General features: G+C 45.5%; 1 protein-coding gene across 5 annotated transcripts; it reads left to right on the forward strand.

Moving 5' to 3' along the window:
• Nucleotides 1–936: 936 nt before the first annotated feature.
• LOC130265916 (cystine/glutamate transporter-like) lies at nucleotides 937–17,327 on the forward strand. 5 transcript variants are annotated; one of them, XM_056515276.1, is made up of 15 exons: nucleotides 937–1,047; nucleotides 1,730–2,006; nucleotides 2,757–2,835; nucleotides 3,686–3,950; nucleotides 5,994–6,120; nucleotides 6,851–6,966; nucleotides 7,620–7,745; nucleotides 10,091–10,190; nucleotides 10,275–10,319; nucleotides 10,504–10,627; nucleotides 10,933–11,036; nucleotides 12,884–12,980; nucleotides 13,761–13,910; nucleotides 16,084–16,258; nucleotides 17,044–17,327. In XM_056515276.1, exons 4-15 carry the CDS (start codon nucleotides 3,758–3,760, stop codon nucleotides 17,106–17,108), a joined length of 1,422 nt encoding a protein of 473 aa, XP_056371251.1. In that variant the 5' UTR covers nucleotides 937–1,047; nucleotides 1,730–2,006; nucleotides 2,757–2,835; nucleotides 3,686–3,757; the 3' UTR covers nucleotides 17,109–17,327. The 5 variants fall into 5 exon arrangements, with proteins under 5 accessions (XP_056371251.1, XP_056371247.1, XP_056371236.1 ...); XM_056515272.1 differs by having other exon boundaries at nucleotides 1,730–2,835; XM_056515261.1 differs by lacking the exon at nucleotides 2,757–2,835.
• Nucleotides 17,328–17,642: the final 315 nt, after the last annotated feature.

Consider the following 17,642-nt stretch of genomic DNA (forward strand, 5'->3'; position numbering starts at 1 on the left):
GTGTGAAGGACAACTCAAAATGCCCAAATGAGATGACAGAAGTGCTGTGACCTGAGCCAAGAGCAATTTTGCTGTCAAGGCAAAAAAAAAATAAAAATTCATTAAGACAGAAGTGTTAGGAGATAGTAGTCTTTTGATAGCCAGTTCACAAGATGATATTTGTGAAACTCTGTAGAAAGAGAAGCCAATGGAAATTATTTTTACATTTACACCTAAGGCAACTGCATGGATTTATTACTACATCTGGGGCTGCAAGCCTGAGCCTGATTTAATAACTACTGTCCATTTTGGTTTCTTATCCAGGGTGGCAAACCAGCTGTAGAATGCTGAAAAGAAGTTGAGCTGCATGTCTTGTCCTTTCAGCCTGTTTCTTGTGCTCATTTTGGTCTATAAACAAACATCTCTCAGGTCTCCTAAATAGATTTTCTGATTGAGTTCCCAGAACAGACCACCACCAGCCTCATTAAAGCTTATTTATGTTACTTTCATGCATGAATAAAAAAGCTCCCATTCACTGCTGACTTTATTTAGTTAGATTCTGTGCCTTGTGGTAGACATTGAAGTGAAGTGACATTTTTGGCACCAAAAAAAGAAAAAATAGTGAGACTGCAAGGAATAGTTTGATCTCTTGCAGAAGGAAAAGGAAGGGGTTAACCTGTTCTTGGCTATATGATATTGATTGAGGATGCAAGGAAAATACAGCTGTAAATATTTGGGAATATTCCCTAGTAGCTGGGGTGATTTTAAGGGGTAGCTCACTGAAGTGGGACCCTGGTCTGCTTTCCCAGGGATGCCACACTCCCTGCATGATGGGAGGAGAAAGGTCACTTGTTCTAGGTCTCAGCTCCCAGCTGAGAATGATACTGCCTCTCTCCTCTCTTTTTCCAGCTTGCTTGTTTATCTCACTAGCTGTTTTACCAGAGTAACATCCACTCTGCCTCTGTGCTGAGCACAGTGGGTCCTGCTCTTGGCTGGGGCTTCACCTCTGCGAGTGACAGACATGATTCTCTCCTCACGCCTGTCTCCTCCCTCTCCAGAGCTTGTGAGGTAAGATTAACAGCTAAAAAACCCCAAACCAACAATAAAATCAGCACAAATGAAGAACAAGGAAGGAAAAGATCCAGTATATGTGTTGTGAAATAGGTGTGAGCAGTGTTTTTCTCCAGCTCTGCTGACTGATGATCTCTCTCATGTAAAGGTACTGCATTTTGGGACAAGAAGGATTTGAGCCTATCCTTTAAGTCAAAGCAGCTTTGGCTGTTTCCTTTGTGCTAAGCACATTGTGAATATTCTTAAGCATTGCCACAAGGATTAACATCCCTGAATTTTAATGTGCCTGGTGCTGGAATGTAGCTGGAAATCTGAGCAGGCAGGAATGGGCTCTCTGGGCTGTAGGCTCTGCTAGGTGACTCTTTGAAGTTCTATTCAATAGCTTTCTCTTACTCTTTATATTTTTTTCCCCATTTCCACCCTTTTTCCTCCTCCTTCAACCACTTCTGGAACAAGTACTGATTCACTTCATGTTTCTCAAATTTACTGGACTGGATTGTTTTATCTCCACATACTTTTGCATGGCAGTAGTATTTTAAAAAAAAAAGAAAGAATGGGGACAGAAGTACGGAGTTTGGTGTTTACTTTGGATCATTAACCTTGTCTGTAAATTTGATTTGATCTCTCCTTTTTTTTTTTTTTTTTTTGTTCCTCCCCTGCTCTCTCTGTGTGATTTCAGAGCCTGCAAAGAGACGCTGTCTTCTGCAGCTTCGGGATCCCAGCAGCAATGAGAGTCTGATGGACTGTAAATGCACCTGCTTTGTTTAAAACCCAGCCAAACAGATAAGTGCACTTTTAATTACCTCCAAACGGTGCTTTAGACGTAGCTGTGCACAGCATCTCTCTGCAATTTGCTCTCACTTGCTGAGGCTCTGTGTTTCACCCCTGCCAATGAATGCTGTGCAGGTCTCATTTCAGCTGAGAAACACCAGACCAGATGGGTATTCAGCATTCAGGTAATTCATTGGTGTCTGAGGAGCTGCAGCTCAGGGGTTGGGAGGCTCCCAGGGGTCTTCCAGAGCAGCCCTGGGAGGTTTTGGGACTCTTGGAGCAGCTCTGTGGGAGCAGAGGAGGCTGATGTGACCCATCTGAGCCTTAAGGAGTCCTATGGGACTCATTAGAGGTTTAATAACTAAACTTGGCTGGTTTGATTGAGAGGAGGCTTGTGCAGGCTTGGCACAATCTCAGAGAAACCAGCTCATGCTGCTGGCAGGAGAAAGGGCTTTCTGCATGTGCTTCTCATATGTGTGCAGAGACAGTGATGACTCTGCTTCCAGGTGGGAAAAGAGCTGGGGATGGGGGAGAAAAGACCTTGGTTTCACTGAGTTTACACAGGGCATGCAAAGAAAAAATATTGTGGGTGATTGGTAAGAATTGTCCCCTCAAAGTTAGGGGAACCTTTTAATCTCTCTACCAAGAAAGCAATTTCTTCTTCTAGAGGTGACCACTGTCTCCTTGTGGACACACCACTGCAATTGCTCAATTATTCAAGAAACCCATAAAAGAGGGTCTTACCTAAAGTGTAACTGCATCCAGGGGGCTGGGGCCAATATTCACCAAAATGCAATTTTAGAATAATGAAAATAAAAGCACTGAAGTGTGTGAGCATTGTTGGGGATGCAAGAGCCAAATTATCTGCTCCAGACTTGTCTTGCCTGCTCCACCAGGGATTAATTACTGGTGTAAAACTTCTACCTTGCTATTAGGAAAACTGCAGACAGGTTTGCTACAGCAAATTAGGCTGTAGTAACTGACCTGAATTCGCCTTACCTGCCTAAGCAAAAGGTGAGTTTCTTGGTGAAGCTGTTGATTTAGGGGTGATAGAGAGACACAGGAGAGACAAGGAGGGGAAGTGGGAGGGTGCTGCAGTTTGTGAAAACTAAATCTGGATCAACTCATGATCCCTGAAGTGTCTGAAGTTCCTTCTTTTCTAGGAAAAACTTCACTGCTGCTGTTCTTACCAAGGAATTTTTGATATTAATAGAAGAAATGGCACATCTGTTAGTAATGACTCAGCTCTCTTACAATTGTAAACAGTACTTATTCCTGACTCTTTAATACTTTGAAAGCTTGACACTATATTGAGATAATGCATAAAATGGAGCTCTAGTGAGAAAATCAGGGCTAATTCATTCAGCAAGTGTGGATAGGAAATTTAAAAAGCTTAAATCCTCTCTGTGAACCAACTAATGCAGCTTAATGTTTTTCTAACCTCAAAGATTCTCAAGGTATTGATTGTTAGTTGGCAACTTTAAACCTGTTTTCTGCCAGTTTAAATCTGTTTTCTGAAATCAATGTATCCCCATATTAAATCCCATGAAATTAACCCTAGGCTGGCCAGTTCCAGTCTGGGAAATCTGGCATTACTCAAAGTCAAATTTGGGAATCATCCTGAGGTGTGGCTGGCATGCAACATGTAAAGCTCTGTGCTGCCTGGAAGAAGAAGAAGCAGAAAACACTTAAAGTGTTTTTTGGGAGCTGTGCTGATAAGAGGGATGATACCAAGGGTGTTCTATGCACCTGTGGTTTAACTGGTACTTCCTGCAGCTGAGCAGAACAGATTCAACAGGCACTGAAAAAAACCAAATTTGTCCAGAAAAGCAGATCCTTGAATCCCTAACTCCTTGTCTTACAGGTGAGCCTTGAGGACACTTGGGACACTGTGGCTTCTGAATGTGGGACATTTCCCTGTGATTAGAAGAAAGCTATGGGGAAAGAGAAGAAAGAAGAGGCAATCTTCCTGAGGAAAAAGATAACTCTGCTGAGAGCTTTCTCACTGCTCATTGGCAGCATGGTGGGCAGTGGCATCTTCATTTCCCCCAAGGGAGTGCTGCAGAACTCTGGCAGTGTGGGATTCTCCCTGGTTGTCTGGTTCTCCTGTGGGCTCCTCTCCATGTTTGGTGAGTGCTGAGCTTTGGCAGCCTTTCCTTAAGCACCTGGGCAGTTTTGTGTTTAGAAAGCTGGGAGATGAATAAACCCAAAATTCCTGGTTCATACTGCAACCAAGGTTTAAGAGGGCAGGGGATGGTCACTAGGAGCTTTTAGTTCAAATTATTTTCTTGGGGTAATGGACAATCTTCCAGCACTTACGGTCTGTGAATATCAATTCATGTACAGGGCAGGGAAGTGACAGTGACTGCACATGGAGACAGCATGGTCTGTGCCAGGAAAGCTGGGAGAGAATGAGGAGAATCCTGTAAGGTAGAAAAGACACTTTTCACAGACACTGTGAAGAGAGTAGGATGGGAGAGTCCCAGTATGCCACATGGGACCCCCTTTCTGTCAGAGAAAAGAGTTCTGGAGCAGAATTCCTGGGGGGCTGCAGGGTATGCACCAGCCCAGGGTGGGTGTTGGGTGTGTCTGATGCTGCCCCACTTTCTGTGTGTTGCTATTGGCTTCATTTCTGCCATTTAATACCAGTCTTTTCTCACAAAGGGTTGTCTTTTTGATGACAGTTTCATTCTAGTTCTTTTGAAATAACATAGCTCTTATAAGTTACAGTGGATAAAACACATGGCTTTTAGTTTCTTTCATTAACTGTATAAAATCACCATTTCAGAAACTCTCTGAAGGTGCTATTAGGGCAACCTGCTATTTCAGGAGAGAAATCTAATGCTTGTTACAGTGGGTGACTTTAACATTCTTCTTCTTCTGTAACTTACTAAAAAAATAGCAACAATAACAACAACAAACAAAAAAAACCCAAAATAAAACAAAAAGCAAGAAAGGATAAATACTCCATATGAAAAAAAAACTCACTTTGACACTGTGGCATGTACATGCAAGTTTAGAAATTGAGACATTCAGTTAATAAGGCAACAAGTTGTTCCTGCTCTTAGCATATGTGTACCAATATTTCAAATTGCAGCCTTGGTGTGGTTGCTTGGTGAATTATACACTTGTGCTTAAAGAAAAGCTGACAATGTAATGGGAGCATGGTGTTTCTTTTAACCAAGCAGAGCAGTAAAAGACAATGTGTGTAATGTGTAATCACACAGCCAAGCTCTGCACTTGCAAAGGTTTCTCCCTCTCCAGCATCCTTTGATACACTCTGCTGGAAGAGCCTTGGGAATCTTTTTATCAAGTGATTGCATTTTGTAGCTGGATTTGTTGGTTTGTTCTTCCCTTTTAGCAGCTTGATGACCTCCCCTGATCATTTCTCTGACACTTTTTGGAGTATATTTAAAAGCCCTGCTCTCTTTTATGCCTTTTTTTTTTTTTCAAGTGGGGCATACATACAAGTCCCATTGCATGAGCTCAGCAACATACTTATATGCATGCTTGAAGCATTTAAAGGGACCCTCTGGAATAAAGGAGATGAGCTGTCTGCCTACATTTGAACAGGAGTTCTGCACAAATTTTCCAGCAGGGAGGCAGAAACATTGAGGTTGTCACCATCCTGCATGACTGCCATGGGACTTGGAGGCATGGCCATGTCACCACTGGATTCAAGAGAGGGAAGGGATTTATGTGAAGATGCAAGATAAGGACATAAGGATGTGGCCTGGGAGCCAAAATATGATTGGAATGAGCAGATCAGCCATGGCTTGTGGCTGAGCTGCTGGAGCTGCTTTGTAAGCACCATTCACCAGTCCAGCTGTGAGGAGAAGCAAGAATCCAGGTTTCTTTCAAAGGAAACCTCTTGTAGCTCTGTGCAGCATTTCTATCACACACCCTTCTTCAGAGCTTCCATGGGAATGTTGTAACATTAACCACAAAATAGAGAATTTCTTTCCACCTGGCAGGGAAGCCAATTACTTCAAAACTTAATTCAAATCTGGTAGTGCACAAAAATAGGGAAAAGTGGTTCTGTTGAACCTCTTTTTCTTCCTGTCATTCATTACTTATTTTAAATGGATTTGTTCAATCCCTGAAGAATCACACAGAAGAGGGAAAATCCCTGGGATTATTTACTTGGTACATTTCTACCTGAACTTTTCCAGGTGCCTTGAGTTATGCAGAGCTTGGAACAAGAATCACCAAGTCTGGAGGACATTACATCTACATTTTGGAGACTCTAGGGCCTCTGCCAAGCTTCTTATTCCTGTGGGCAGAGTTTTTTGCTATCAGGTAAGAGATTTGGGTTTGCTTGCCTCTTCCTGGATGCAGTGATAATTCAAAATACCAAAAGATGTGGCACCAGGTAACAGTCCAGGCAGTTTGTAGAGAAAAGAGCAGAAACAAGCTGAATGATTTTTAAACGTTTTTCAGTGATAAAAGGAAGAAGATGCAATGTGGAAATTGTTACAAATGTTAAATGTGTTCTGTACTTGAAGAATATCTCTCTTCTCCCCTGGCAGCTCATATTCCCTAAGAGCTGTGGTATATTTGACACTGACAATAGATGCCAGATTTATCTCAGATCTTCTGTTTTCAGTGTGATACTTCTTTGGTTTCTCCAGATTCAGAAAGTGGAGACAATTTCCTGGCTTAGCCCCAAATTAAATAATTAATAAAACTGTGAACTACTTCTTTTTTTAACATTAAAAAGGAAATCCTCACCTCTCAATAACCTGTATCCTTCATATAAGCTTAGATGAAGCAGAACATATGAGCTACACTTGCACTGCTCAGTATGATTAATCTCAACTTTTGCTTTCAAGCTGGAAATCAATCATTTTGCAGCATGTGGTTTTTAACCCATTTACTGAGAAACTCGATGGGAGTTCAACATCTGCATGGGTGTGAGGATTAAACCAGGCAGGGAAACTTGTTCCCCTTCCCAAGTTGTGTGCAGTTTCACCTCATGTTGTTTTTCAGCCATCCTCAGAGCAGTTTGTGCTGCTTCCTCCCCCTCCAGGCCTGCCAACAGTGCTGTGGTTTCCCTGGCATTTGGGCGCTACATGCTGGAGCCTTTCTTCGCCCCCTGTGCTGCCCCTGTCCCTGCAGTGAAGCTTGTGTCTCTCCTGGGCTACTGTAAGTACTTATCCTTCTGGGATTATCCATCCTGGCCTCTCTGCCCTAGACCAGCACCATTTATGGGGTGTTATTTCCTGGGACAGCTGTGGGATAAGGGTTCTGTCTTAGCTCTGCTGTTAATCAAAATGTTCTGGTTCAAGGTGATGGTGTTGGGCCATTACATCCCCTAGGAAGGGGAATAGGCCTCCCTGTTGACCAGCTGGAGCCCTGGCTAGGGGGATTTTGTCAGGTGTGGGAGCAGAAAATCTCTCTGTGTAGTTGTGCAAAAGCCACATGAGTTGTAAGTGTAAGACTTGAGGTTTTGGACTGCTTTCCTGGTGCATCCAGCCCGTGAAGCTGTCCTGCCTGCTCCAGACTGGCACAGGGAATGCTGTGACATGGGCTGCTGAGATGTCCCACACCTTTCCTCCAGGCAGCTGTGGATCACCCAGCAGGAACCAGATTCCTGCTCCCTTTTAAGTCAGCTCCCTCTTTAAACACTGTGTGCTGGACCACACCAATGTTTTCTGACACCTCTCACCCCAGTCATCCTCTCTAAGGCACAAAGATGCAGCCTTCCCCAGCATCCCTAGGGCAGGGAGAGCTGCTGTGTGTTTTCCTGTGTGTGTTGAGCACAGGCTGCAGCTGCAGCAGTCTGCTTTTCTCTCCAGACATGGTCCTGACCCTCAACTCCTGGAGTGTCACCTGGAGTGCACGGCTGCAGACGGCGCTCTCCGTGGTCAAACTCCTGGCTCTGGCACTCATCATCGTGCCAGGGATGATGCTGCTGGCCCAGGGTAGGTGCTGCTGCATGCCTGAGGGAGGGTGCTCCATGTGCACCCATTATCAGTCCCAAGTGACAAGTGTGGTGCTCTCCCAGCTGGCAGGAGCTTCCTCTGTCCATGTGCCAGATGTGGATTAGCTGGGAGCTGAGACCAGCACAAGCTGCTTGCACTGGGCTGATGCACCTGGCTGGGTGCTTTCTCCAAAATTTTGTGGGTCTTAGTGCCAGTGGATGATGCTACCCAGGATCATACAGGAACCTTTCTCTGCAGTTGGTCTTTCTTTGGAGTCAGACTTGCCTATTTCCAGTGTAGCTCTAAATATTTCATATTCGATGGACATTTAGGATGTGTGACAGAACCCCTGCGCCAGTCACAGCTGAGCCCTGGTAGCAGCATCTCTAACCCTTCTGTGGCATGAGCTGATGTTTTTTACCTCCACACTGAGATGTGTGGTAATTCAGTGAATTTACAATGAGCTTGGTACAGGATTCCATGCCCACAATGTGATGGTTTCTGCCTGGTTTATTGGAAACTGTGACACACGTGCAGAGTGGGGGAGAAAAACCCTACCAATACAAGAGTACTGGCTTTAATCCAAGCCTCAGTTAATAGAAAAGCCCAAGGCATTCCCACTTAAGGGATAAAGCCTGCTCCCTCTTCAAGCCATTACCTTCTTCTGCAGAGAGAACACCACAGGCAGTGGGCTGTGTTCTGTTTCCTTCTGATGCCTGGAGCTGGCTCCTTTGAACAGGCAAAGCTCCCCTTGGGCTGGCTGGCTGAACCAAAGCACTGCCCTGCAGCTAGGAATCCCCAGCCATTATTGTTAGGAATGCCTTCAAATGACAATCTGGAGCCCTGGCTCCCATCCTCTAGTGGGGAGGATAAGTGCAGGTGACATCTGGAGGGAGAATTCACCCAGAGACTCCAGTATGACAGGTTGGATTTAATGTGACTCTCAGGGGACTGCAAATTGCTCATTAATGCATTGCAGGCAATAAACCCTTTTCATGCACCATCACTTACCAGCCTTCATTTTAGAACATAAAAAAAGTACCACAATAAACCCACTCCTACATTTTGGGTTAGTTATCTTCAAACCTATTTTCAAATTACCTTATTTTCTTTTTTTTTTTTTTTTTTTTAATTTTTTTTTTTTTTGTTTTTTTGTTTTTTGTTTTTGTTTTGTGCTTAAAAATCAGTTTGGTGCTTTTAAATAATTTTGCCTGATTCCTCTGCCTTATGCTGCTTTCTTTTTGATTGCACTTCTGCCCTTTCCTCTGTCATTTCCTTCTTTTTGGCTCAGGCTAATATCAGAGACTTTTTGGGCCAGTGTTTCAAACCCAAGTGCCCAAATCTCATCACTGAACTCTTTGCAGAAGCACTTCCATAAAAGTAGCCTGATTTTCTCCATGTGTTCCATGCCATGTCACAGCTTGCCTGGTGAAGCCCGAGTAGGCAAGCTTCTCACTTCTTAAAGGGAGTTTATTATGGAAAATTGAACATAGCTGTAGAACCAAACCTTGGGTTACCTGGATTTGAAAATGTTGGGAATGCAATTCCTTTTGACTGTGTTCAAATGAGAGGCCATTCAGCATTTCTCTCTTCTCTAATTGTATTTTTTTTTTTTATTTAGACAAAATCCTGACTTTCATTTTTTTGTGTGTATGTGTGTGTGTGTTAAGTTCTGTTTTGTTATTTCAAGTTTGAAGGAAACTTATGAGAGTTGTTAAATACCTGAGACACTTTTACTTTGAGGATGTTATTTGCTGTGTCCTTTGCTGTGGGTGGGTGGTGGAGGGTCAGACTGGCAGATCCCTGCTCCCATCCCCTCCTCCAGCCTGGTTCCCATGCTCTGGCCAGCCCAGGGCTGGGGTCAGAGCTCCAGCAGCAGGAACAGGAGAGAGCACAGTGAGAGCTGAGTTAGCTGCACCACATCAAAGGGCAGTGTGTGTCCAGCTGCTGAGGGGGCTGGGATGGAACAGCAGGGTCAATGCAACAACTTAATTTTGGGCCTAAAGAAAGGAGAGGACAATGTGGACCCACTTGTCTCCATGGTCTCCTCTTCCCACAGCAGGATCTCTTGGAAACAATGAGCTATTGTTGTTGCTCTTCCTGAAATGCCTACCATAGCTGCACAAGGGATAGATTTTATTTTTTTTAATGTCACTGTAGGAAAGTAAACACATCAGCAACAGCACTGAAATTAAAGCAATGAAATGAATTCCAATACCCTGCTCCAAGGAAATCACAAACTCTCCTCCCAGCTCTGGGCAAAGAGGTACAAGGGATGTTTTCCTAGAGGGAAGGAAGCCTGTCTCTGACATTTTCCTGCTGTGTGTGTGCTGTTTACTCTGCAGGGCACACCGAGAACTTCCAGGATGCTTTTGACCGGCAGTCGCTGGTGTTGGACAAGCTCCCCCTGGCTTTCTATGCAGGCATGTTCGCCTACTCCGGCTGGTAGGTGCGGTGGGAGGGCACTGGGGGCAGCGCCCGGGGACCCTCCCGTGCCTCGGACTCACCCCTTCTCTTCCCATCGTGCAGGTTTCAGACCAGCTTTGTGCGGGAAGAGTTGGTCAAACCTGAACGGTAAGGCTGGGAGGGAGCTGCCCTGGCTTTCCAGCAGCTTTCCCAAGTGCAGTGCAGGAGGAGTGAGTGTGTGGGTTCACCTGACTGCAATCAGTTGTACTGCCAGATAAAATCTGCACTAATACTGTGCATAACACGAGATAGCAGCTTGTTCTTTGTGTGTGTGTGTTCCTGTTCCTTGCAGAAATATCCCCCTGGCTGTCATCGTGTCTGTGATCACGGTAATTGTGGGGTACATGCTCACCAACGTCTCCTATTACACAGTCCTGGGAACACAAGATGTTCTGGCCTCTCCTGCCGTGGCTGTGGTGAGTTGGCATTGCTGCTGTTATGTCCTCAGTGTGGCCAGCTTGTGCTGTGGTCGTGGCAAGTCTTTCAGAGATGGTTTTCCTATAAAATGCTTTATTGCTTTGGATTACTGGGCAGCAGTAAATTCTTCTTGTCATGCCTAAAATATAATGAAAAGCAACCTACAGATGACAGTAGAAAATGTGAGATTTATGACTTCTATATTACTCCTTCAAGGGAAGAAGTTTTTTTGTTTTTGACCCTGATGTCACCTACCCTAGAGATCACCACATGTTCCCTAAAGCCACGTTTGCTCTTCCTCCAGAGTTTTGTGCAGCGAGCCTTCAAAAGCCTCATCTCCGTGGTCCCTGTCCTTGTTGCACTGTCCTGCTTTGGAACCATGAATGGAGGAATCTTCACATTTTCAAGGTCACATCCCTCAGGATCTGTTATGCTTTTAGCTTACTGAATCAGAGGGAAACATCACCAACCTGTGCAATTACCCAGCCACACAGTGTCAGTTTAGCCACTCTTGTGGGAAAAATGAGGCTTTTGACTCCCAGGTTACCAAATATAGGATGGTCCCTTTTGGCTAAGAGTACTTTTTCTATGTCATACCAGGTTCAGATTTTGGTACCCAGGACTGGTCACAAAGAATGATTTCTATCTTCTCCCCTACCCTTCAGTTTAAATCCCCAGTTTCAAGTGAAATATCAATGTTTCTGGTGAACTAGAGGCTTTGTTGGTGTTGGCAGCTGCTCAGTGAGACTGAGTCTTCTTTCACTGGGTTCACCCAGCTGTGCTGCTGCAGGGCATGGGGTCCCTCTGTTATGAAGCTCTCTAGGCAAACTCTCCCTTGAGGACTTTGCTTTGAAGTCAGTGAAATGTCATTGGGATGGGCTATTCTCATAGCAATAGTCAAGGCTCAAGAAGTCTTGTTATAGCAATAAGAAAAGCTTTGTTCTGAAGAAAAATAAACTTGACAGCTCCACTGTCTGCCACATTCTGTGTCCCTATGGGAGCCTTGAAGCTGGAGAGGAGGGCAGACCTTATGAAGGAGTGTGTTGTGCTGGTCCTGTGGAGCTGAGCAAACTCTCTGCTGTGGGTATTGCTTCACAGCTTTGACTGCAAAGGGAAAAATCAATTGATCTGAAAGGAATGTTTCATAGCCTGAAAGCTAATGGATTATCTGATCCACTACCCTGTAGTCCTGTATTAAATACAGGTGTGGATGATCCTTCCCATTAGCTGCTCTAGATAATGGTTTTCTGTGAGAATGAGAAGTCTCTGGATAGCACAGAGGTTCTTCATGTCCCCTGCTGACCTTCTCTCCCTCATCCTGGCATCATTAACATAATCACTGCAGAAAGTCCATATAAACACTGATGGGGCCTCCCTGGCTGCCTGCCAGCCACACCCCTGCAAAGCCACAGAGACAGCAATAAAACCAGTTGTACACTTGTGCCCCAGCTGCTTGGGGCCCTGCTTCAGCCCAGCTGATGCTCTGGCATGGTTTGTGTGAGGATATTAAATTTATAAAATTGGATGTGATTGTTTTCTCCCTAATTGCTCTTTCATGAGTCAAAGGAGGGATGCAAGCAAGGAACTCTCTGCTCTCATTTTGTAGTTGGTCTCTTGGCAGTATGACAAACTGTGTTTTCCAACAGCTGACCAGAGGATTGGAAATCATCTGTCATTTGAGGAGATTGCCCTTTATTTTTCTGCATATGCTCATATAAGAACATAGGTTTCAAAGCTGACAATCTCCTTTCATAAACTCACCAGTTTCTCTTATAAAGGATTGAAGTTTCCTTTTCGCTGCAAAGATCAATTCCTTTTTTGATGGCAAGAGACTTTCTTACTCCTTTTTCCAGTCTGAGCTCATTCATGGTCACTTTGGACTTGCCCAAAGGTCTCTGCTAAGGCACCCAAGGAGACACTGCCAGTGGTTCTGATGATGGGCTCTGCACTGAACTGGTCCTGGGAGAGCTGTGGGAACTCAGCCTTGGGGTTTTCTTCCAAATGCCCCCAAAGTGGAGCTCTGAGCAACTCAGTCTAGTGTAAGCTGTCCCTGCCCATGGCAGTGGGGTGGGTTCCAACCCAACCCAAACTTTGTATGAAAGTGCAGCTAAAGGCAGAGCTATGGCCTTGCACAGCAGACTTGTGGTGGGGAAGGGAGCAGGTGCCTTGATGCCTCAGGTCAGCCCAGTGACACTGATCTCATTTCTAATGTGGATGTAGGATATTAATGTACAGGGCTTCCTGTCTTTTCCTAGGACTCTGTTTGTGGCTTCCAGGGAAGGGCAGTGGCCTCCTCTCTTCTCCATGATCCACATTCGAAGGCACACCCCTCTTCCTGCTGTCATGCTAATGGTAAGGAGACCTGACTGTGTGTGACATGCTCTGTTCTTTTGCTGTCTTGGCTTTCCTGCAAGGACTGGATAAACTGGGGAGTTTTAAAGGGTGCTGAGACTTTTTAAATTACCCCCTGAAAAATAAAGAAGGCAGGATACAGGAAATGGCTGCAAAGTATTAAGTCCCCTTGAGCCAGCAGTGGTATCCAAATGTAAAACCTTGAGCTCCCTGCCTTATAACATTAGACACCTTTTATAAAAGTACAGTTCCTACCATCTACCACAGGTGCTGCTTGATATTGTTTTACAAAAACACCTCTGCTAGGCTTTGGCTATTTAGAAATTGAAAACTCCCAGGTGTGGTGGAAATGCAGGGAATAAGCATTTGTAGAGATGGTCTGGTCTCATGTTTTCGTTTGTTCAGGGGTTTTTTTATGGCAATGGTCCAGCTCCATCCCAACAGTGCTGTTGTGCCTGTTGCAGCTTGGCTGACCTGCTAAAAACTTAGCAGATGTCATTGTAGATAGCCTGTGTACCAGCAGTGCAGGCCTTTGGATCATGCATGTTTTAATTGCCCTGGCTTGGACACAAAACATCTAAGATGCTGCTGATCTTGAAATGATCACTCTTTTCTGTAGCACTACAGAACATTGCCTTTAGGAATTTTGTCTTCAGTCTGTGACACTGTTTTGTAAAGCTCTCTGACCTCCAAAATGTTGGGGCTGTGAAGCAGTTGCAGGGGGATTGGAGGAGGTTGTCCTTGGCTTTAATGACTGTATTTCATGTTCACAATGCTCAGTTCCCTTTGGTCACTGCCATGGTGTGCATTGGAGACATTTACCATCTCCTGAACTTCTTCAGCTTTTCCCGATGGCTCTTCATAGGATTGGCCACCCTGGGGCTCATCGTGCATCGGCACCGTCACCCCGAGCTGCGCAGCCCCTTCAAGGTAAACACACAACACACCCCTGGCAGTGTGCAGGGCCCTCATTCCTCTCTTTGGTTTGCTAATAATCACACCATCACATGGCCATGGTTGCCTTTAGGCTCTAAGGGGTTTCAGTCCCTGATGCTTGGTAAGCCCCATGGGGAGCTCCTGAAATTGATTGATGTGCCCAAACAGCCAGATGTGGTAAAGCCAGCTCTGCATGGAGTCACCAGATGCATCTGTTAGAAGACTGCTTGCTACAGGGGACAAAGTTTCAGGCTTGGAACTGGGAGATGTGCAGAGAGCAGCTCTCTCGCTCATCTCTTGTGGGCTACAAGAAGGGACTCTTGCCTGGAGGTTATTTCAGTGGTAGGTAAGTCTCAGCTCTAGCTGAGGAGCAGCAAGGTGTCAGGCTTGGGGGAAAAGGAGCAAACCTGACTTGGGAGGAATCATCTGCTGCTATAGAAATATTGTCTGGTGTAAAGCAGTGGGCCCCTCTTGTGGTCTTTCTCACTCTGCTGGGTGCTGGGATCCCCTCGTGTCAGCAGGGGATGCTGGAGCAGCTTTCCTGTGCTTGGGCACCGTTCCCACTGCCGGATCATGTGCAGAAGGCAATAATTAGGTTGGGGCCATGCTTGAGGCAGGCACAGATTGTTCCTGATCTGGTCACCCTGCGTGGTGCCTCCAGCCAGCAGCTCCTGGGGAAGAGACAGGAGCTCCAGGGCCGCTGGGCAGCGAGGAGCTGGAGGGACAGAAACACCTCCTGCAGCTCGCAGGGGCTCTCCATGAGCTGGGCACATCCTCCTGCAAAGTTTGGGGTAATTTTTCTTCTCAGTCTTTGCATTTAGCAGAGCCCTTGAGGCTTCCCAGTTTGTTGGTTGGCTGCACTCGTGTATTCCCCCAGAACCAAACTGAAGAAGTTTTTAATGTTTCTTTCAAACCAAGCTTCTCAGGGGACATTTATTAGTGGGTGGCACTGCTGATGGATTCAGATGCTGAGATTCTGGTTTTCTTCAGACAAAGATCCAGACTTCTAGAGGCTCCTAAATGCTGATTAAACGAGGGAGGGAAATAGTATCCTTTTGGTCAGCTGAGGGGTTTTCCCTGCGTTTTCCATGTTTTTTATCAGCTCTGTGAGGGAGGAAGGGATGCGCGGGTGCGTGCTGCGCTCTAGTGGCCACACCCGGGCCGCTGCCCGTGCAGAACAAAGCCTGGCACACGTGTGACAGCCCTGGCACTTCCCCTCTCTAGTATTTTGAGTTAAAAATGGTGAGAAAACACCGGGAAGAGGAGGAGGGAGCAGTCTGCTCGCACACCTCGCAGCAGATGTGCAGCGTGTGTGCGTGTAGGAGTGGCTGACAGGGATGCTCTGGCTGGAAAGGCAACAAGAGCACCTAAGTTTGATGGCTGGATGGCTGCCATACCTAGAGCAGCTGATCTCTTCCAACTTGGCATGTTGAGCATTCAAAACACAATCTTTATTACTGGTGAAGATTGTCACCCTGTGTCAGAGCTGCTCCTTCATTCCATCAGCCGTGGCAAGGAGTCACTTGGCTGAGTTTGGATCCAGAGACAGAGCAAGTGTTTCACAGTTTTATTATTTATTGCAGTCTCCCTATTTGCTCTCCAAACAACCCAGATGAATTGGCTCACCTAATAGGCCATGGCTGAAGTGCTGAGTGCTGCTTTGATTTTCAGCATGGTGTTGCTGAAGCTGCAGGTGCTACACAGATAGGGAGTCTGGTTTGTCTTGGTTTAGTCACTATAAATCTCAGGTGAGCTGGAGGCAGGCCAACCCGAGTTTTATAAGCAAAGAACCGTTTGATTCAAAGTGTCACTTCTTGGCTTCAGATTTTCCCTCAGCAGTTGCCTTAGGTGGCAGGCAGGTATGTGTGCATGCAGGACGTTCACAGAGCTGTGGGTGTAGGTGGCTTCTCCTCCTGCTTGGCTTCCACTTGCAAGTGAGGTTTAGATTTTGGTGCACATGAATACAGGAGGCATGCACCTCACAGGACACTGAAGCTGATGCAATTGTTTGCAGTCTGATTGTACAGAAGCGTTCTGCAGGACAGGATATGATTCTTCTCATTTTCTTTAGATGGAGAAATGAATACAGTGTGTGCTGGCACATACAGAGTCTGACTGGCCACTGTCACCAGTTTTGCCTAATATCTTCTGTGCTTTTTTTCCCCAGGTTCCCCTGTTTGTTCCTATCTCTTTTACCATCATCTGCCTCTTCACAGTGGCCATGTCTTTCTACTCAGACCCTGTGAGCATTAGCATTGGATGCACCATGGTTTTGAGTGGTTTTCCAGTCTACTACCTCATAATTCACAGGCAGATGTCAGCCCGCTGCCGCAACCTCTTCTGTAAGTATGAGCCTGACTTTCAGGATTGTGCACCTAAACACACTCAAGCGTTGGGATGCTGTTTGTTCCCTGGGCTTGTCTCTGATGCAAATTGCTCCTTGACCAACAGGCCTCATGAAACCTAAATCATGACCCCTGGCACCATCTGATGCCTTTGCCAAGGTACAGCCTCCACAGACAAATTTGCTTTAACAAAAACAGGGGGAACAGAGATGGTCACTTCCCCACCCCAGCCCTGGCACCTACTAAACTTTATCATATCTTTGGGATCACCAGCTCTGGGTCAAATTTGTCTGACATGGAGCAAAAAGCTGAAAAGTTAGGATGGAGAGACTACAGGCAGATGCTGTAGCCCCATGCACAAATTTACTTGCTGAAAGGCTGGGGAGAGGACTGGTAGGAGAGGAGTTCTGCCAGGGGTCTGTCAGCTTGGTGAAGAGGCCAGGATGGTTTGGGCACAAATGTAGCTGTGGAACATCTCCACTCCATGCAGTGTCTAGTATAGATTTCCTTTGGATATAGGCATGGTGGCACAAGGGTTTTTCAGAAATGAGAGCCCAGGTTTGAGTTTATTTTGTCATTTCGTTCCAAGTCTTGTTTTCTTTTGATTTGATGTTGGATGGAGGTAACCACTGAATAGAAGAAAACATACAGCAAGAAAGGAAACACATACAGTGATCTGCCAGCATAAAGTGCTCCAGCTATCAGTGCTGATGCTCTGTTTTTCACGATGTCTCAGGATTTCCTCTGGACTAAGCTTCCTTTCTTTTTTCCCACCCTTTCAGATTATCTTACACACAAACTACAGTTACTGCTGGAAGTTGTCCAACAAGAAATCAAGACTTACTGAGAAAACCATCAGGACTCACAGAAGACAATAAAAATTCAGTTAGACCATTTTTGACACCTTTGATCCTACCAAAAGCAGGCCATGCTTTTATTCTTTTTAGTCAGTGCAACTGAGGATGACTCTGAGCCAAAACCTTGCTGCAAGTGCTCCTGAGCTTGCCAATCGGGATCTGTTCCTGCCCTTTTCTTTTTTCCAGAAGAGCAAACCAGTTCTCTGAAATGAGCTTTCTTTGACTGTGGAGTGTCTTTGAAACCAAGATCCTAATTTTGCAGCCTAGCCCAGTCCTGAGTAAAATTGAGAGTGTGTGTGTGTGTACAGAGACAATATTTTGTTTTCCTAGCTTGGCAAGTAGAAGAAGTGGGCATGTTGCAGAACTTAGAATCCAATACATGGAAGCCAAATGCAAGTTTCAAACAGAACCACTATAGCAGCCTTGTTGTGGACAAGGGGAAGGGTTGGGGAGAACAAATTAGAGATAAGGCAGATGAACTGGAAAGGGGAATGCAGGGGGATAAAACTTTATTTACCAGAAAG

This window comes from Oenanthe melanoleuca, chromosome 1A, assembly GCF_029582105.1.
Source record: "Oenanthe melanoleuca isolate GR-GAL-2019-014 chromosome 1A, OMel1.0, whole genome shotgun sequence".
Taxonomy (NCBI): domain Eukaryota; kingdom Metazoa; phylum Chordata; class Aves; order Passeriformes; family Muscicapidae; genus Oenanthe; species Oenanthe melanoleuca.

What these genes read in the sequence shown, in the direction of transcription:
- LOC130265916 (XM_056515267.1), top strand. Translation starts at nt 3,758, where the DNA reads ATGGGGAAAGAGAAGAAAGAAGAGGCAATCTTCCTGAGGAAAAAGATA. An exon ending in CCTCTCCTGCCGTGGCTGTG is followed by an intron (nt 10,628 to 10,932) that starts GTGAGTTGGCAT and finishes CTCTTCCTCCAG; the next exon opens with AGTTTTGTGCAGCGAGCCTT. An exon ending in TTCCTGCTGTCATGCTAATG is followed by an intron (nt 12,981 to 13,760) that starts GTAAGGAGACCT and finishes CACAATGCTCAG; the next exon opens with TTCCCTTTGGTCACTGCCAT.